Genomic DNA, 17,684 nt, shown 5'->3' with positions numbered 1-17,684 from the left:
ATGACGCCAAGTATTACCATGAAATATTTATATATTGGTACACATCAATTAATATACAAATTTACATACACTGAAACATAGTGCTTTCCAGCCCTACATTTATGACTGGGACCTTTGTTTCGCAAAGTCTTTGAAATGGATACTCAGGTCACAGTTCAAACAATTAGAAATTCGACTCGCTGCTAAGCAGTGACCCATGATATCCGATCATTAGCTCGATGTGGAGTGATAAACTGTTGCTGAGTCATGGTCCTTTTAATTTCATCAGAATTTCAACAATACTAAATCAAATATATCAAAGCGTATTAGAAATTAGTGAGGGCTTATAACAAATGCTATAATACAATAAAGCAGCATGACAGTGTCGTCAATTTTAACAATTTAATTCATACTACACTGAAAAAAAATGTATTGAAATATCATATAGGCCTATAATAATTAATTAATACCAAACTAAAAGGATCTGAATATGATTTGAGGCTTTCTTAGTGCTATTTATCTATCAGCTCAGTCTAGTTGTTGAAATTCTCCAAGATTTCGGTAATAACTCTGCAGACATCTTTAGGGAAATGATAGTTGTGACCAGAAATTAGGACGTCTTAGGATTGGTGGAGAGATCAGCCAATCAGTGGGACCTAAAATTCACGAACCAGAATGCTATTCTGGCCCATTTTGAGCCCTGGCTGTAACGCGGATTTAAAATAATTAAATTATCAAATCTCTGCTAAATTTCATCAATCTTCTGGATATACTTCATGCGTTTAACTGACTTGTTACGTTCTCAAATGTTTTATGTTCACATTGCTAATGGACATGAGAAACTATTGAATCTGGAAGAGCTTTCAGAATTTTTAATTTGAAAATTTTTAGAAAAATTAATCCATCAGTTTAACTATTCATGCTTGGCATACTGTCGTATTTTCCAAAATACGTAACTACATAGTCATAAATATTTACAGACTTTGTAGTACTATTTTTCGATGATATGAAGATTGACAAATACCTCAATTTTATAATTTCATTGTTTCCATTTTATTTAAAACATCCTGTTAAAATCTCAGCATAATAATGTTATATTGAACTTTCAAACTGCGAGATACATCCAGTAAATGAATACCATACTCGTAATCTATTAAAAGAAATTGATTTATTGCATTCTACATACATTAATCTATTTTTCAAGACTATCATTACCCACATTCAGACAAGGTTCAGGAAAGATACAAAGTTTTATATACCCTTTTCATAGAAGCTGTGTTTTTTAACCAGTTTAAGTTTCCAATGCTCTCCATCTTATTGTCCGCTGCTGAGTTTCTAACAGGCAAAGAAATCTCGAACTGGCCCATTAGTTCTCAGTCGAATGAGTTTCATATATCTCCATGTCTTCACTATAACCTTTATGGCTGCAGCACATATGGACGCACATTTCATCCAGTAGCACTACTCCCATTCTCGGCAGACTACGCCTAACTTCAGTTTCAAAGTACTCTGTTGCACTGATTCTCGCCTTTTTCATAATACCGCCTTACCGCATAAATTGTACCAACAAAAGCCCATGCTTTCACAGATCACATTCATATAGGAACGGGTATTAACTCCTTACAGTTCAGATCTATCTCCAAGTGATTTTCATCTCTTCTTGGACCTTAAGAGATGTCATGTCTGTAGGAACTGGTTCAAGTCACAAAGAACAAAATATACAAAATTTATACCCCGTTATAATTTATAAATGTAATTGACAGTCAACTGTAGATTAATGAATGTAGAATATGATAAAATAAAATACATATTTTTAAATGAAACTCCCCTTTCAGTAGCCAAAATTATGTCTAAACTATATTTTTATAATTAAAATTGACGAAATGGAAAGATAAATTTTCGAATTTATAACACTTTACCTCATAATATAAGGTACATCAAATTTAAAATTTTCATGGCCAAAATCAAACAAGAGAAACATGATGAAACATGCTTCAGGGCTATACAATCTGAATTTAAGTATTCCTGAAAATGAAAAGGGGTACAAATTACAAGAGATAAAATTTCATGAACAATAGTGCAAACTCAATTCTGGAATAATTTAATTTCAGTATAAAATAAAATTGTCAACAAAATGAAATTGCCATAAGAACTGAACGCGGAACTACTAGCTGGACTTCCATCAACCAAGGTGTTAGACAAGGGTGCGGTCTTTCCCCTCTGTTGTTTATTATATATATGAACCATATTTTATACATTTGGAGGCAAAGTCATCACGCTGGAATTCAAATTAATCGAAACACAGTTCTCGACACACTAATGTTTGCCGATGATCAGGTTATTATCGCTAAAACAGAGGATGCTTTACAGAGAGCCATTTATAATTTGCAAATAATCGCCTCAGATTTCAATATGGAAATCTCGAAAGAGAAAACGAAAGTCATGGCATTTTCGGGAGAGAACCCAATTCCAAGTAAGATCATGATAAATAATACTTTAATTGAACGTGTTAATTCATTTAACTATTTAGGTTATAACCTCTCTTACATCACTGATGAAGATATGTCGAACAAAATATCTAAATTTATAAAAAATCACTGGCGTCATTAACGCCGTCTTCAAATCCTCCCATGTTCAGAAACATACAAGGCTAAAGGTATATAAGACACTAGCTCGACCGGTCCTCACTTACGGTAGCGAGGCATGGACAATCAGAAAAGCTGATGAGCCAAGGCTGGCGACAGCTGAAATGAGGTTCATGAGACGAACAGCGGGATGCTCTTTGCTGGAACACCGTAAAAATGTGGACATATTGCAGGAACTAAAAATGGATCCTATAGTTAATTTTGTTCAACAATATCGACTTCAGTGGAAAAAACATGTCGAAAGGATGGATCACACTAGATGGCCTAAACAGATTCTTACTTATGTACCACGAGTAAAGAAGAAATTGGGAAGACCACGCAAGCGCTGGCATGAGACCGTAACAGATCCTGTAGGGTCTAATACGTGACGGATATGATAATGATGAATAAAATTGTACCGGTACCATCTTCGAGCTTTATTAACGTCCCTTTTTTAACGAATCTGATGTTCATGGATAGTGTACCTATAGCCTACTTATACTATCTATAATAATGTTTACTTGAGAGATTATTTCAATCCAAATGTTTCTCTCAAGAAATGTCATATGTATGCCGAAGTTTACTTTGCCATTTTAGACAATGTTCGTAGTATATTTTAACAAGAATATTATAAATGTAATACCGAAATGGTGGGACGATAGAAGTGGAAATGGGAGTATCACTAAAAAATCTGCCCAAACATATTCTACAGGAAATTACTAGGATTTGAGCAAAAACCATATCGCAGATATTTGTTTAACAATGCGGTAATTTTCGTATTATTTTCTCATGCATTCACACCATTTTGATCACATGAAGGATTGCATTCATTCTAAGTTAATTGGTATAAAGAATTGTCTACGATACTGAATGGGATTATAGGTACCATTGTTTTTGTTAAGGTTAATACAGTATATTGCTGTTACTTGGACAGTGCACCAATCACGTGATGCTACAAAGGAAAATACATCCCACATTATCGTACATTTTTACTGTCCTAGCAAATTAAGAACCATGGCCTTCAAACTGAACGGAGGATAAATGGGTGGAGTTAGTTCTGTTACAAAAGGAGAATAGTGGAGGTGGTTCAAAAACTGTTCTGTACGCAACAATGTCAAGTAAACACCGTGACATTGGGACATACAGTGTGTCCACCCATTTATTCTTACTTATTCGGTTTATGAGGCACAGATTGTAATTCACCTGGAACAGAAAAAAGGACTGATATTTCAATTAGCTCTTCTGAGTATCTTCAAACAAATGTAACCCTAAACATATGGCATAATGATCTGGGTAGTTCTTAACCAGCTGCTAAGAATCTTATTAAATAACTACAGAACTACACCTCCACCATTTTCTTACAGGAAAATGTAATGTTGCGCGTACTTGCAAGTTGCGACTTCCTCTTCAGTGAGCTGAGGAGGCGGTCTTTGCGCCTGGTGGCCATGGGGCTATTGCGGCGCTCAATCACTCTTTGCTTGATGCGTACCTTCAGAAGGTTCGGCTCGGAGGCTGTGTGATGTAAGGACACGAAAGGGAGGCACAACGGGAAGGAAGAGAGATATTGAAAGTTAGAGCTACCTCTCAGCATTAGAACTACTTTGATCAAACCCATATACAGTTCATTTTAACCTGATTTTCATCATAATGAAAGATTGAAACTTCAATCTAAAACATATTGCTACTAAAATACTGCGAGTATTTCCTAGAGATTTTGTGGTCTACCAGTCATATTTTACAACCTTTATAAATAAAAATAATTATTATCACCAGCTATTTCAAGCACAGGACTTTTTGATCCTTTCCATCTTCATTTTTATGAGTAGGGCTACGATTTTGATGAAATTGCATCTTTTTTCTAGTAAGCCAGAAACATAGCTGCTTCAGTATTTATATGTTATGTGATAAACTGAGTGTTTTAAGACATATTTGTTAGGGCATTTTTTGCGGGTTTCAACTCATACGAGCATCTTTTGTTTTTTTTTCGGGCATTTTTGAGGCATTTTCATTTAATTTTGGCCATAAATCCCCATTATTTTTTTTTACTTGATTATCTAACGACGCTGTATCACCTACGAGATTATTTAGCGTCCATGGAATTTGTGATAGCGATATATTTTGCGAGATGAGGTCGAGGATTCGCCATAGATTACCTGACATTTGTCTTACGGTTGGGGAAAAACTCAGGGGAAAAAAACCCAACCAGATAATCAGCCCAAGTAGGAATTGAACCCGCACCTGAGCGCAACTCCGGATCAGCAGGCAAGCGCCTTAACCAACCAAGCTACACTGGTGGCTAATAACCGTTATTTTGTATAATATTTTAATCGTTTTTCTACACAAATATTGCCAACCACTCCTTAAAATAGACTCCTCTATACCTATTATTCCGGATAAGAGTGGCCTTTTAGTGGACTACATGGAAACTACATCAGGTAAAATCATTAATTAAAGTGTACCACTTAGAAAAAATTATGTAAAATTAAATAAACTTAAATGTTGGTACTAGAATTTAATTTAATTACTGGTCTAAATATTAAGTAGTACAAAACCGCTTTTCCTACTAAGCCAATTATGTAAGATCAATTTTTAGGGCATTTTTTTCATGATTTATAGGTCATTAAAATCCTAGCCCTAGTAATGACTAAAAAAAGGTACAGAAAGAAAATGTTTAAATCTGCGTCCAGCTGAAATCTTATTTTCTGAATCATGAATTAACGTTTCATATATCTCTATACAAATTATTTATGGCTTAAAAACACTGAATATTTCTCAAAAGACCTATATTACGCATTAACTTTCAACATACATGCATGATGCGAAGTTTATTGTATCAAAGAATGTGTCAAAATTTATAAGCAAAATGGACTAATGGCCATCACTTTAAAATTATCATACATCTCTTCTTTTACGGAACTATTAATGATTAATACATAAAATAAGAATTAAAAAAAAATGCGTTTTGTTTTTGCTCATTACGTAACTGAATTGTAAATGAGGGAAGAAGGTTAATTATTATGAATGAAATCTTCCAAACATCTTCCTAAAGTAAACCCAACAGACCCAGTTTCCATACTGTTATTATTCTCGGCATTCACTTGTTAATAATTTCTATATATTATAAAATAAAAAATAAAATCAACGGACAAACTGCAAGTATTTTTATACATTCTTCCTTTAAATCCATAAGGTCACTTATCGACAAAACCACAGAGAAATGTACAACAACATAAATTTATTTGTAGTTTGTACAGTATATGAGTTTGATCAATATGGTAACACATGCTATTAACATAACACACGAAACACAATTAAGCAAAACCAACTCACAGGCTATTAATATTCTACAAATTATAATTATCACAAAATAATGCACAGAAACTTTTGTTAATAGAGGTTTTGTTTAACTCAAGTGCAGAAAACATTGAAAACCTCAACATTCCTAGTGTAATTCTAAAAATGTATTTTATTATCCACTCTCTTAGCAACAAAAGAATGCACAATGCCCAAGCAGGACATAAAATGCTGGTAATTTTCTACACTTCACTACATGAATATTCTTTAGTAAATTTTTTGCACTCTAACATATCAAAAATAAATTAAGGAAGCAGGTATTATATACTCGAATATTCTTTTTTAATATACAATGTGGTCCAAAAAAGTGAAACACTAGAGAAAAATATATTATTTTAATGTACCAAAGTACATATGATATTTCCATGCAGATATTCTGCGTCATCATACGATGAAAGAGTAATGGAACGGAGAAAAATTCTCTCCGGCATCCGGGATTTGAACCCGGGTTTTCAGCTCTATGTGCTGATGCTTTATCCACTAAGCCACACCGGATACCCATTCTGGTGTCGGACAGAATCGTCTCAGATTAAGTTCCAACTTTTGGGTTCCCTCTAATGGCCACCCTCTGCACTACGTCATAGATGTCTATGAACGTAGGACTGAAGTCACACATGTGCTGAGGTGCACTCGTTATGAGTGACTAGTTGGCCAGGATCCGACGGAATAAGCGCCATCTTAAATCACGAAGTGATTTACGCATATCATATATATTATTTTAATGTACCGAAGTACATATGATATTTCCATGCAGATATTCTGCGTCATCATACGATGAAAGAGTAATGGAACGGAGAAAAATTCTCTCCGGCACCGGGATTTGAACCCGGGTTTTCAGCTCTACGTGGTGATGCTTTATCCACTAAGCCACACTGGATACCCATCCTGGTGTCGGACAGAATCGTCCCAGTTTAAGTTCCAACTCTTGGGTTCCCTCTAGTGGCCGCCCTCTGCACTACGTCATAGATGTCTATGAACATAGGACCGAAGTCCACACATGTGCTGAGGTGCACTCGTTATGAGTGACTAGTTGGCCGGGATCCGACGGAATAAGCGCCATCTTAAATCACGAAGTGATTTACGCATATCATATATATTATTTTAATGTACCAAAGTACATATGATATTTCCATGCAGATATTCTGCGTCATCATACAATGAAAGAGTAATAGAACGGATATCCGGTGTGGCTTAGTGGATAAAGCATCAGCACGTAGAGCTGAAAACCCGGGTTCAAATCCCAGTGCCGGAGAGAATTTTTCTCTGTTCCATTACTCTTTCATCGTACTAGAGAAAAAGTTATTTTGTGATTAATAGTACGGCTTAAAGGCTTCTCTGTTGAACTTTGAAGTAGTTTTATGATGCGGTTGGGATATTCTGAAAGGAAAAGTTAATATAAAAACCACCCTAATAATCATTTTCAGATTGTTAACGCATTTGTTGTTTATTACCATTTGTGGCAAGCTTTGTTAACAAATACTGCATCATCTGTTTGGGGGATGGCTTGTGATTTTGAAGTTTACCGATGAAGAAACGTGTTTTGTTCACTGTTTGACGCCATTATGAAGAAGTTTTCACGCCATTAAGCCCGGAAGCCTCTGCAAGAGCTGTTACATTGATTGAAGATCCAGAGACACTTAGGGCATCAGTTGGAAGCGTTCACAGAGCTGTGAGATGCTTTAGAGAAATAAATTCGTACAGCAGGCCAGGATCAGGTCATAGCAGAGCCACAATTGAGAGGAACGACCGCTTTATAAGGCTTCAAATATTGCGAGATCGGCGTACGACTGCTACCCAAGTCCAAAATCCGACTCCATCAAGACAGTCAATTGGACAGTTAGATGTCTCCACACACAGAGAGGACAGGCTACAAAAAGCAGTTTATTAACTAAATAACATATGTAAGAATTATAATATGATAATATCAAAATGTAAAACTAAAGTAATGGTGTTCCAGGGAAGGAACTCAGTAAGGACAAAAATAATAATAGAAGACAAAGTAATAGAATAGTTTTCACACTTCCAATACTTGTTGTTGTTGTTTTCTAATGCCAGGCGTTTGACAACAAAGTCATTTGACCTCTTGCACTCCAATATTTTTCAAAGATATTATCATGACCAGCCAATGAAGCACATATTTTGAGGTGTTCCGAATCCATTTCTTGGTTTGAGTTGCACAATGGGCAGTTAGGGGACTGATATATTCCAATTCTATGCAGGTGTTTGGCCAAACAATCATGGCCTGTTGCCAATCTAAATGCAGCTACAGACGATTTGCGTGGTAAATCGGGAATTAACTGTGGATTATGATGCAGAGAGTTCCATTTTTTCCCTTGAGATTGTGTTATCAAATTTTGTTTGTTGAAGTCTAAGTATGTAGATTTAATAAATCTCTTCATGGAGTAATACGTAGATTTAGTAACAGGTCTGTAAGTAGCAGTGCTGCCCTTCTTTGCTAAAGCATCTGCATTCTCGTTTCCCAGGATTCCACAATGGGATGGTATCCATTGGAATACAATTCTTTTATTGAGTGATATTAATTGACAGAGCATTTTAGTTATTTCTGCTGTTTGAGATGAAGGTGTGTGTTTAGAGACTATTGATAGAATAGCTGCTTTGGAGTTTGACAATATAACTGCATTCTTAAATTTATTGATCTGGCATAGAAGATTCCTGAGACTTTCACTTATTTCAACAATTTATCCATCAAAACTTGTTGTTCCATATCCAAGAGATCTATAAAGTGAGAAGAGACAGCATGTAACACACTTCCAATATTTAGGCTGTGATGTAACTTATGAAGAAGAGCAAGACATAAATAAGAAAACACAAAAATTTCAACATGTTTGTGGAACAATAAGACGGTCATTGAGGAATAAAGTAAGAAAAGACACGCAGCTAAGATTTTACACAACGATGGCACTACAAGTAGGGAGTGATGTATGAAAGTGAGGCTTGGGTCATGAAGGAAAAAGAAAAGAGTAAAATTCAGACAGCTGAAATGAGCTTCCTATGGGCTGTGAAAGGTTGTACACGAGAAAAACATATTAGAAATGAGAAGATTATAGAGGAACTAAAAGTACAACCACTACTACAGCAAACAGAACATAGAAATAATTGGGTGGAACATCTGGGGAGAATGACAAAAGACAGAATACTGAAGATGGCAATTACATATAGACCTAGAGAAAGAAGAATAGGAAGACCAAAAAACGCTGGACTGAACAGATGTGAGATCGGAACAGGCGAAGACCTAATCCATGAAAGCAGATGATGATGATGGTGATGATGTCGCCACAAAGAGACCCACAAAGGCCTTCCACAGGACCCTTGTTGACTCAGCGGCATTGTGCTGCAAGATTTGAGTTCGCTCATAAAATACCAATTGGATGTTAGAGCAGTGGTCTAATTTGTTTATAGATGAGTCTAGTTTGCTCTATGTTCTCCAGATGAATGGTGGAGAAGGCCTGGAGAGCTCTATTCTCCTTGTACCTTCTCTCTTAGAGTCCCTTCCAAGGAGATTCTATCATGGTCTGGGCGGAATCAGTATGCAAAAAAGATGGACCTGGTGTTCGTTGAGCATGGCGCCCTCAATGCCGACTGCTATGTGGAAGAAACTCTTACGAACCCTGTTGTATCTTTTCCACCTTTCAATGGAGACAACATCATTCTAATGCACGAAAATGCCCATCCCCATGTACCACAAAGTGTCATCAACTTTCTCCAAGAAATAGGGATTCAGAAAATGGACTGGCCAGCACACAGTACAGATCTGAATCCCATAGAGAACGCATGGAATTTACTGGGAAGACATGTACAGAATCGGGTGCCTACACCACAAGACTTACACCAGATCAGGGAAGCCATACAGCAGGAGTGAGATAATCTGGATCACCAGGATACCAGAAATGTTATTCAAAGCATGCCTAACAGGATGGAGGTTGTAATTGCGACTAGAGGGGGGAATATGCGGTGGTGATTGATGTAGTGAAATGAAAAATGTGATAAAAGACATTTGAAACGATTATTCGTTTAATAATACTGGTTTTTGTGCAGTATAATGCAGTGTTAAAACAGAAAAAGTGTAACATTGTTTTTTGTTCTTATTTTTTCGTCCTAATGGGTCGAAATTAATGTTAATAGGCCTAAAAATATTGTAGAATTTTTAAATTTACCAAAACAGACTCATAAAGTGACAAAGTCTTGTTACAATAGTTTTTCTTCAATGAATATCGTGCTTTTTCGTAGTGTTCCACTTTTTTTTGCACTTCAGCGTATATACTGTATATATACATAAAGAAACATAAATTTAAAAAAAAAATTATGTGCATACTGTTTTCAAAAAAATCCACTGTTATTTAGTAGAATTTCCTTTCAGATATTATGATCAAATTAACGAATACTCTATTTTTCTATTTACTAAATGGAAATGTAAAAATAATCTGTATAAATTGCTTGCATTGTATTTATTCTTATTAATTATACTTGTTATTTCATAATTTATTATGTCTCTAAGTGATCAGACCTGTTTTGTCAAATAAATTCTAATAGTAACAAAATGTTAAACAGTTTCCTGAGGACAAATTCTGAATTACAATTCTCTGAAGTGTGTGGTATTTAATATGATTTAATAATTATGAATTATGCCAATTCATTACGAATATATTCAAAGTATATTTTGTCAAAAGAATCAAACTTCACAACAATTTTGGCAAACTGAGAACGTGTAATATTAATTCGGTTTCATTAGAAAAAAAACAAAACAAAATACAAAACGTTATTTCGTAGCTTGCTTACCAGTTTTCCTGAGAGGGAAGTCATCATCAAATTTGGGCATCATGGGCTGCAAACGATATGGATGTGCGACTCCAGTAGCTGGATTAATGCTGGAAGCAGATGAACTTGCATCACTCCCTTGTGGAGCCTGCAGTACACTCCTACGAAATAAAAATATAAATTTTGTATGCTAAAAATCAAACTATTATAACTATAATGTATATGATAAAAATTTCAACCTATATCAAATATTCTGTGTACAATGGAGACGTTTCTACTTAAAATTATAAGTTATTTATTTTGTTTCATCTATCTAGACATGTTATACTTTCATAAGTATTTAGATCCAGCACAAAGAAAAAACACACACACAAAATTAACAGAACAATGAGTACAACAAACAAACAAAAAAAGCCGCCCTAAATAAGGGTTCGAATAGATCGGCCTACTAATCAATTCATGAACAATAATCGTTAAAACCAATTGTGTGACAATTTGAATGGAAAAAGAAAACATTAAGATAAATGATACGAAAACACAGGAAATCATTTACAATAAAAATTTGTTGGGTACAAATGATTACTAATTATAGCTAAGGAAGATTTTAACACATGAGATCCTATGGCATCAATCGTTGCATCAGAAATTTTAAATTGTTTAAGCTAATTTAAAGTTTCTCGTGGGATCGTGCCACAGGCACCAAACATGAGACCAAAAACTGTCCAATGTGTGATGTGGTATTGTGCTCCGAGATGCTGACAACAAGGCTCATAGATGACTTGTTTTTCACGACACACCTCTTGTGGCTGTTGCTCATGCATGTCGAAACGGATTGTGGGATCAAGAATGACACCCTTATCCTTCTGCCGATCGATTATGATGATATCAGCACGTCTAGTAGAGCCATCAGAAGAGATGCAACCAACCTCCTCATAAACCTCATAGGAAGCATTCTGACGGATTGAAGATGCGATGAGACAACGAACGAAATTTGTTATTAAAAAAAAGACATACTGGTACCAAAATGGAATTATGTAACACAATCTGAACTTTGTCATAGAAGTGAAGCTTGAACGATTAGGATAAGAGATGAAAATAAATTAACGGATCAAAACACAAATCGTATCTCAGCTGTTATTGTCTTGAAGCTTTGAAAGGAAAAGAGATAAAGTCTAGAAATAATTAATAAAAATTTCTCCATATTCATACCTTATGCTCAACTGATGAAATGTTTATGCTTGTAACCTTGTATTAATAAATACATATATTTGTATAATTTCAAGGAATGCTCTCACAGTATTTGTGTGCACTCAAAGTTGGGTTCTGGCATCTCGTCAGCGCATTTGAATTGTGTGGATATAAGGGAAAAATTGTGACGGTGTCGTGTATAGTTCCTGGGGTAGCTCAGTCGGAAGAGCATTCGTGCACTAAGCAAAGGGTCCCGGGATTGATACCCAGCCCCGGAACAATTTTTCCTTGAAATTATTCAAACCTGCTTTACAGGGAGCTACTACCTGAAAGCCAGATTTGCATAACATATATTTGTATATATTTTTTTACTTGTTTCACAACTCAAAGCTAAAATGGCAATTTAAGATCTACAGAATATAATAAATTAAATTAAAAACAATAATAAAATTGTAAAATTATTGAATTTAATTATTCATATTTCAATAAATCCATCTATAAAATAAAGTTTCTTAAGAGAGTAACTAAGATTAATGTTCAATAATTACGATAAATACTGTATGTATATGATGCATGAAATATGCTACGTAAATAAATTATTTATAGTCCTGTCACTCTATAATTTCAGGCAGCCAATCGCATTGCAGGTCGGCTACATTTAAACGTGTGTGTCTTGTGATTCGCTGATGAAGACGTTATTCATTTCTTAAGGCTCGATAAATACTTAATATAATCGCCCGCCATTTTGGCTCTTTCGTTGGCGTTCGCAGAAAGCACACGAAAACGTTATTTGCCGCTCAATTATTTGCTGAATTACAGTGCGTTTGATTTATTATCATAGGAGCTACGGCATGATAATGTTTAACGGTGTGGCAAATAGATTCCTCGTATGGTAGCTCGGCAACGAATGAACAAAAATGGCGAACGATACTACCTACCTAGACTTTATAGATCCTTCACTTCCTAAGACGTAAGCAAAGAGGAGGAGTCACGCCGGGAATAACAGGGTCGCGACTATAGTGAATATCATTTATGGTTAAAAGCTGTGTAATCAAGATGTATAATTAAATTATATTTTGCAAATCAAGATTTCAGGTATAACTCTCTGTAAAGTTGATTTGAATTATTTCGAGGGAAAAATTGTTCTGGAGCCGGGTATCGAACCCGGGACCTTTGGTTTAACGTACCAACGCTCTACCACTGAGCTACCCGGGAACTCTAACCGACACCGATCCAATTTTTCCCTCTATATCCACAGACCTCAAAGTGGGCTGACAACCGTCAAGCAACCAACTTCGAGTGCACACTAACTCCGTGTGACTTAAATTGTGGTTTTCTGTTAACGAACAGTGACGTGTATTATGCAAATCAAGATTTAGTGTGCACTCGAAGTTGGTTGCTTGACGGTTGTCAACCCACTTTGAGGTCTGTGGATATAGAGGGAAAAATTGGATCGGTGTCGGTTAGAGTTCCTGGGTAGCTCAGTGGTAGAGCATTGGTACGTTAAACCAAAGGTCCCGCGTTCGATACCCGGCTCCGCAACAATTTTTCCCTAGAAATTATTTAAATTATATTTGTTTCAACAGTTAATTTGAAGTCACTGCAGCTTTGCGAGAGAGTTAATTAAACACTTTGGCAGGCTATAAAAGAACCGAATAAGAGCTGCATATAAAAGTATTCTTTTTATAACCTTTTTATTCAAAAAAGGAAAGCAGCCGAATAAATAGATGCATACTTCTATTTTAGACGCCCTGTTACTGGCTATTTGCAGTGTGCAAGGCTGGCATGTGAAGTTACTTGTATGAGATGAGCTCTGAAAATAGACTGTCCTGCCTCCCACCGAGTTTAAAATGAACACGCACTTACCGGATGGATTGTTTACTATGCGAGACAGAGAAAGAGAATTGGAGGAAATGGTAGGACAAGTGATCCACTTTACTTCTAACAGGTAGAGAACCAACTTCTCAGAAATATTAAGTTGTGCTATTTGACGTAAAGATTCAAATTGCCTTATCGTACGTCATTCTGTCAGTTATAATTAGTCAGAGCACTTGAAACGTTCTATGTATAAAATATGAAAAAGTTCTACATGAGACAAATAACTTCTAACAGGTAGAGAACCAACTTCTCAGAAATATTAAGTTGTGCTATTTGACGTAAAGATTCAAATTGCCTTATCGTACGTCATTCTGTCAGTTATAATTAGTCAGAGCACTTGAAACGTTCTATGTATAAAATATGAAAAAGTTCTACATGAGACAAATAACTTCTAACAGGTAGAGAACCAACTTCTCAGAAATATTAAGTTGTGCTATTTGACGTAAAGATTCAAATTGCCTTATCGTACGTCATTCTGTCAGTTATAATTAGTCAGAGCACTTGAAACGTTCTATGTATAAAATATGAAAAAGTTCTACATGAGACAAATAAATACATTTTTGCAGTCATTGCCCTATTCTATTTAGGAAACTAGCAAAAAAAAAAAATGTTTGAGAGAATTTCCAGTCTGGTATAAATAGAGGTAATTCCAAGATTCTCACTTTTAGGAATCAGCGTTGGGGTCAAGTATTAACCTTTCAGTACTTGGATACTTTTTCGTAATGTATTCAGTCACATGGATGACAGCTGTCACCCAAGTTATATTCTTGTTTTAGAGAATTAATCACTCATTTAAAGTTTGTGTGACTGCAACCTGTGTATATTTTCGTGTGGCTTTACTTTGTTTATAGTGTTTTTTTTTCTCTCTCTCTCTCTCTTTATTTCTCGTGTAGCTTTACTTTGTATATAGTGTTTTTTTTTCTGTTTATTTCTATTATTGTATTTGTATTCCTGGTGTTGTGGAAGAGAAGGCCTGATGGCCTTAACTACATCAGAACAAATAAATAAATTACTAAATTAATAAATTAATATATAAATTAATTTGAACATTATTTTCAATATAAATGGTTGCATAAATGTGATACTACAGAGTATACACAACTTATTTATAAAAAGAAATATGTTGTTGTTGTTGTTTTCTAATGCCAGGCATTTGACAATAAAGTCATTTGACCTCTTGCACTCCAATATTTTTCAAATATATTATCATGGTCAGCCACTGAAGCACAGATTTTGAGGTGTTCCGAATCCATTTCTTGGTTTGAGTTGCACAATGGGCAGTTAGGGGACTGATATATTCCAAAAATGGCACGTTGTAGCCGATTTAAGTGAACACCATATTTTAACGTATTGGTGGCTACTTCCTTCATTCACACACAACCCCCAGAATGTCTGCAGGACCACACCTGCTGTTGGTCGACGGGTCCATTGGACCTAGCTGGGAGATCTTGTTGATCACCAGCTTTCCCTCTTTAAGCCACTGGAGGACGATTTTAGTGCCATAGCAGGTCAGCACTAGGAACAGAAAAGTAGAAAGAGGAGGAAGGAAAGGGAAATGAACCCCTAGGCCTCGAATGCTCTAATGCCGTCGGGGTCGAAGAAAGTAAGAGTTCAGTCAGAGAACTGGATAGGAAAGGGTAAAGAGGGAATTAGGTATTGAATAGAGGAAAATTATACCAAATTCAGTCATTAACTCATCAAGCTGACCAGTGCTAATTGATGAGTAGCCCCTCCCTTTAGTCCAGCTTATAAATACATATAAAATTAGTTTTGAAACAGAATTAGTTCATTTATAATTAATAGATAATTATTTATCTGTAAATTTTCAAATACTTTCTACATTTACCTACAAAACTAATACTGGAAACAATTTATAATCCTTGCTTTGTTCTGAAAATCTTTGCATGCAATAATACCTGAATAATTTGTGTCCTATTGTCCCATTTTCCTTGGATTATACTTTAAAAGTCTTTATTCCTGAATGCTTTCTGCAGACATGTCTTTATTATACTTAGTTATTTACAAGCAATTTATTCAGGTTCCCTCAAATGGTCGGCACATGTCCGTTTTGAACATTTCACACACCATTTCTAATCTTTTGTCTCAAGACCTACCAAATTGGTAACAACGGCTCCAGATCTATTCCTTTGTTCTGGGGCTGGCGTAGCGGATTCTTGAATTTCCAGTAATACTTGAGAGAACACCTTCTAATCTCTGAAGGAATTTGCCTACAATCCTTCGAAATTCAATAGAACAAATTATTCCTAAAGATATAGTATATAATTCACAAAGGTGATAATTAATACTTACTGAAACTTTGCAGAAACTGTAACATAAAAAGTCGCGTGGTTGACATTTGTCACCCAAAAGAACAAAACCTTCACTACGCAAGTTATACAAGCAACTTCAAGACAGAAACTAAAGAATGTTATTATGTGAACTTGGTTTTGAAGGTACCTAAAGCCTCACAGTTGTAAACCCTTTCTAGAAAATACAACAATGGAAAGAAACACGCTGGTTGACAGGTATCCCCCACGCGAGGACTGGAGGGTTAATGAATATCTAACTATAAATTCCTTAAATGTTTTGAAAATCATAAAATCATTTGTATAATTTGAGAAAGTGTGAGTTTTCTTCAGAGACACGTACGGTACATTCCAACATGGTGCTAAGCGAATCACTTCCTTCTAGTGCAAGATTCACGAAACTATGAAATCTCTACAGCCTTGCCTCCACTGTACACTGACATCTTACATCCTATCGGCTTCAGACAGCTGCCTCATGAGGCACTTGTCTATGAATAGAGCTACTGTACATTCACACATCACCTGATCAGCGAATAGGGATTATAAAGAAAGGACACTGAGCGAATTTTCCTGTGTTTTGTTTCTCTGTGCACCGGCATTTAGTTCCACTTTCAAGCACTAGAGGTTAGTGTAATCAATTATACGCTACGATAATAATTGAGTATAGAGTTGAGACACAGGATCCAAACATCGCCTACCTTATTGCATAATCCAGTAACGTTTTGCTTCAAATAAATTCAAGTTAACAGCTTTTCCTTATTTCTCAATGACAAACTAGTTCTAATAATATATATTTTTTTTTTTAATATTTCAGATATAATAAATTATATTATAAAATAATATGATACATTATAAAATTATGTATCAAATTCGTTTAATATTTGTATATAATATAATATAGGTATATGGTTTTACTTCTCATAAGAGTTTTGTTTTTCTATTTTCAGTGCTATCAAACCATTACATATTTTAATTGTTGTTGGGGTCAACGTCTCAACTCTCATTATAAAAGAACTCTAGATATTAGACATTACAGTTAATGACGGATTTATTATTTTATGGATCCAATTTATTTTATTTGAGTACATAATGTACCTAGATGTATTAATTGTATGTGTTATATTTCCGCTGTGTCGACTGCTAGCTGGTGTGATGTGAGCGCCAACTCTAGGAAGAAAGCAGAATCTCACGCTCTAGCCTGCTTGAAGGTCATTGAAATCAGTCTGGCTACATCAAAGGTACCGACGTGAAGTGTCCATACTTGTAATTCCCTATACGCTGACCTGATACCATTACAAATTATACACGAATCTGTATGACTTAACATTACTTCAAACTCACCAGTTTCGGAATCCAGGTTGAGAACTGACAGGTAATGTTCCATTGGCTGCAGCTGCTGCTTCTCTCTGCTTTTTATTTAACAGGAAACCCTAAAATAATAAAAAAGAAAAAACATTACCGGGTATCAGTAATTCATTACAGTTTTATTTTTTGTGTTTGTTAAATCTCATGCTGCAATTTGTTACCATTAATCTCCTCAGTCCTGAGACATTTGTTATTTTATTTTAAAAATTAAATA

The 17,684-nt window shown here is 35.3% G+C and overlaps 1 protein-coding gene across 17 annotated transcripts in view; it reads right to left on the bottom strand.

Annotated features, from left to right (window-relative positions):
- HDAC4 (histone deacetylase 4) overlaps positions 1 to 17,684 on the bottom strand; it is a 582,774-nt gene that overhangs the window by 52,189 nt on the left and 512,901 nt on the right. For 14 of the 17 annotated variants that reach the window (XM_069844548.1, XM_069844549.1, XM_069844551.1 and 11 more), the window contains 3 exons: positions 17,447 to 17,535; positions 10,755 to 10,894; positions 3,990 to 4,115 (listed from right to left, as the gene is read on the bottom strand). In XM_069844548.1, the coding sequence (XP_069700649.1) occupies positions 3,990 to 4,115; positions 10,755 to 10,894; positions 17,447 to 17,535 (355 nt within the window). The remainder of the gene's footprint in view (positions 1 to 3,989; positions 4,116 to 10,754; positions 10,895 to 17,446; positions 17,536 to 17,684) is intronic. The other 3 variants (XM_069844558.1, XM_069844563.1, XM_069844565.1) reach the window with 3 other exon arrangements.

Source organism: Periplaneta americana, chromosome 13 (assembly GCF_040183065.1).
Source record: "Periplaneta americana isolate PAMFEO1 chromosome 13, P.americana_PAMFEO1_priV1, whole genome shotgun sequence".
NCBI classification, from domain to species: Eukaryota; Metazoa; Arthropoda; class Insecta; order Blattodea; family Blattidae; genus Periplaneta; species Periplaneta americana.
Note: the sequence above shows the minus strand (reverse complement) of the source record. Positions and strands in the feature narration are given on the sequence as shown.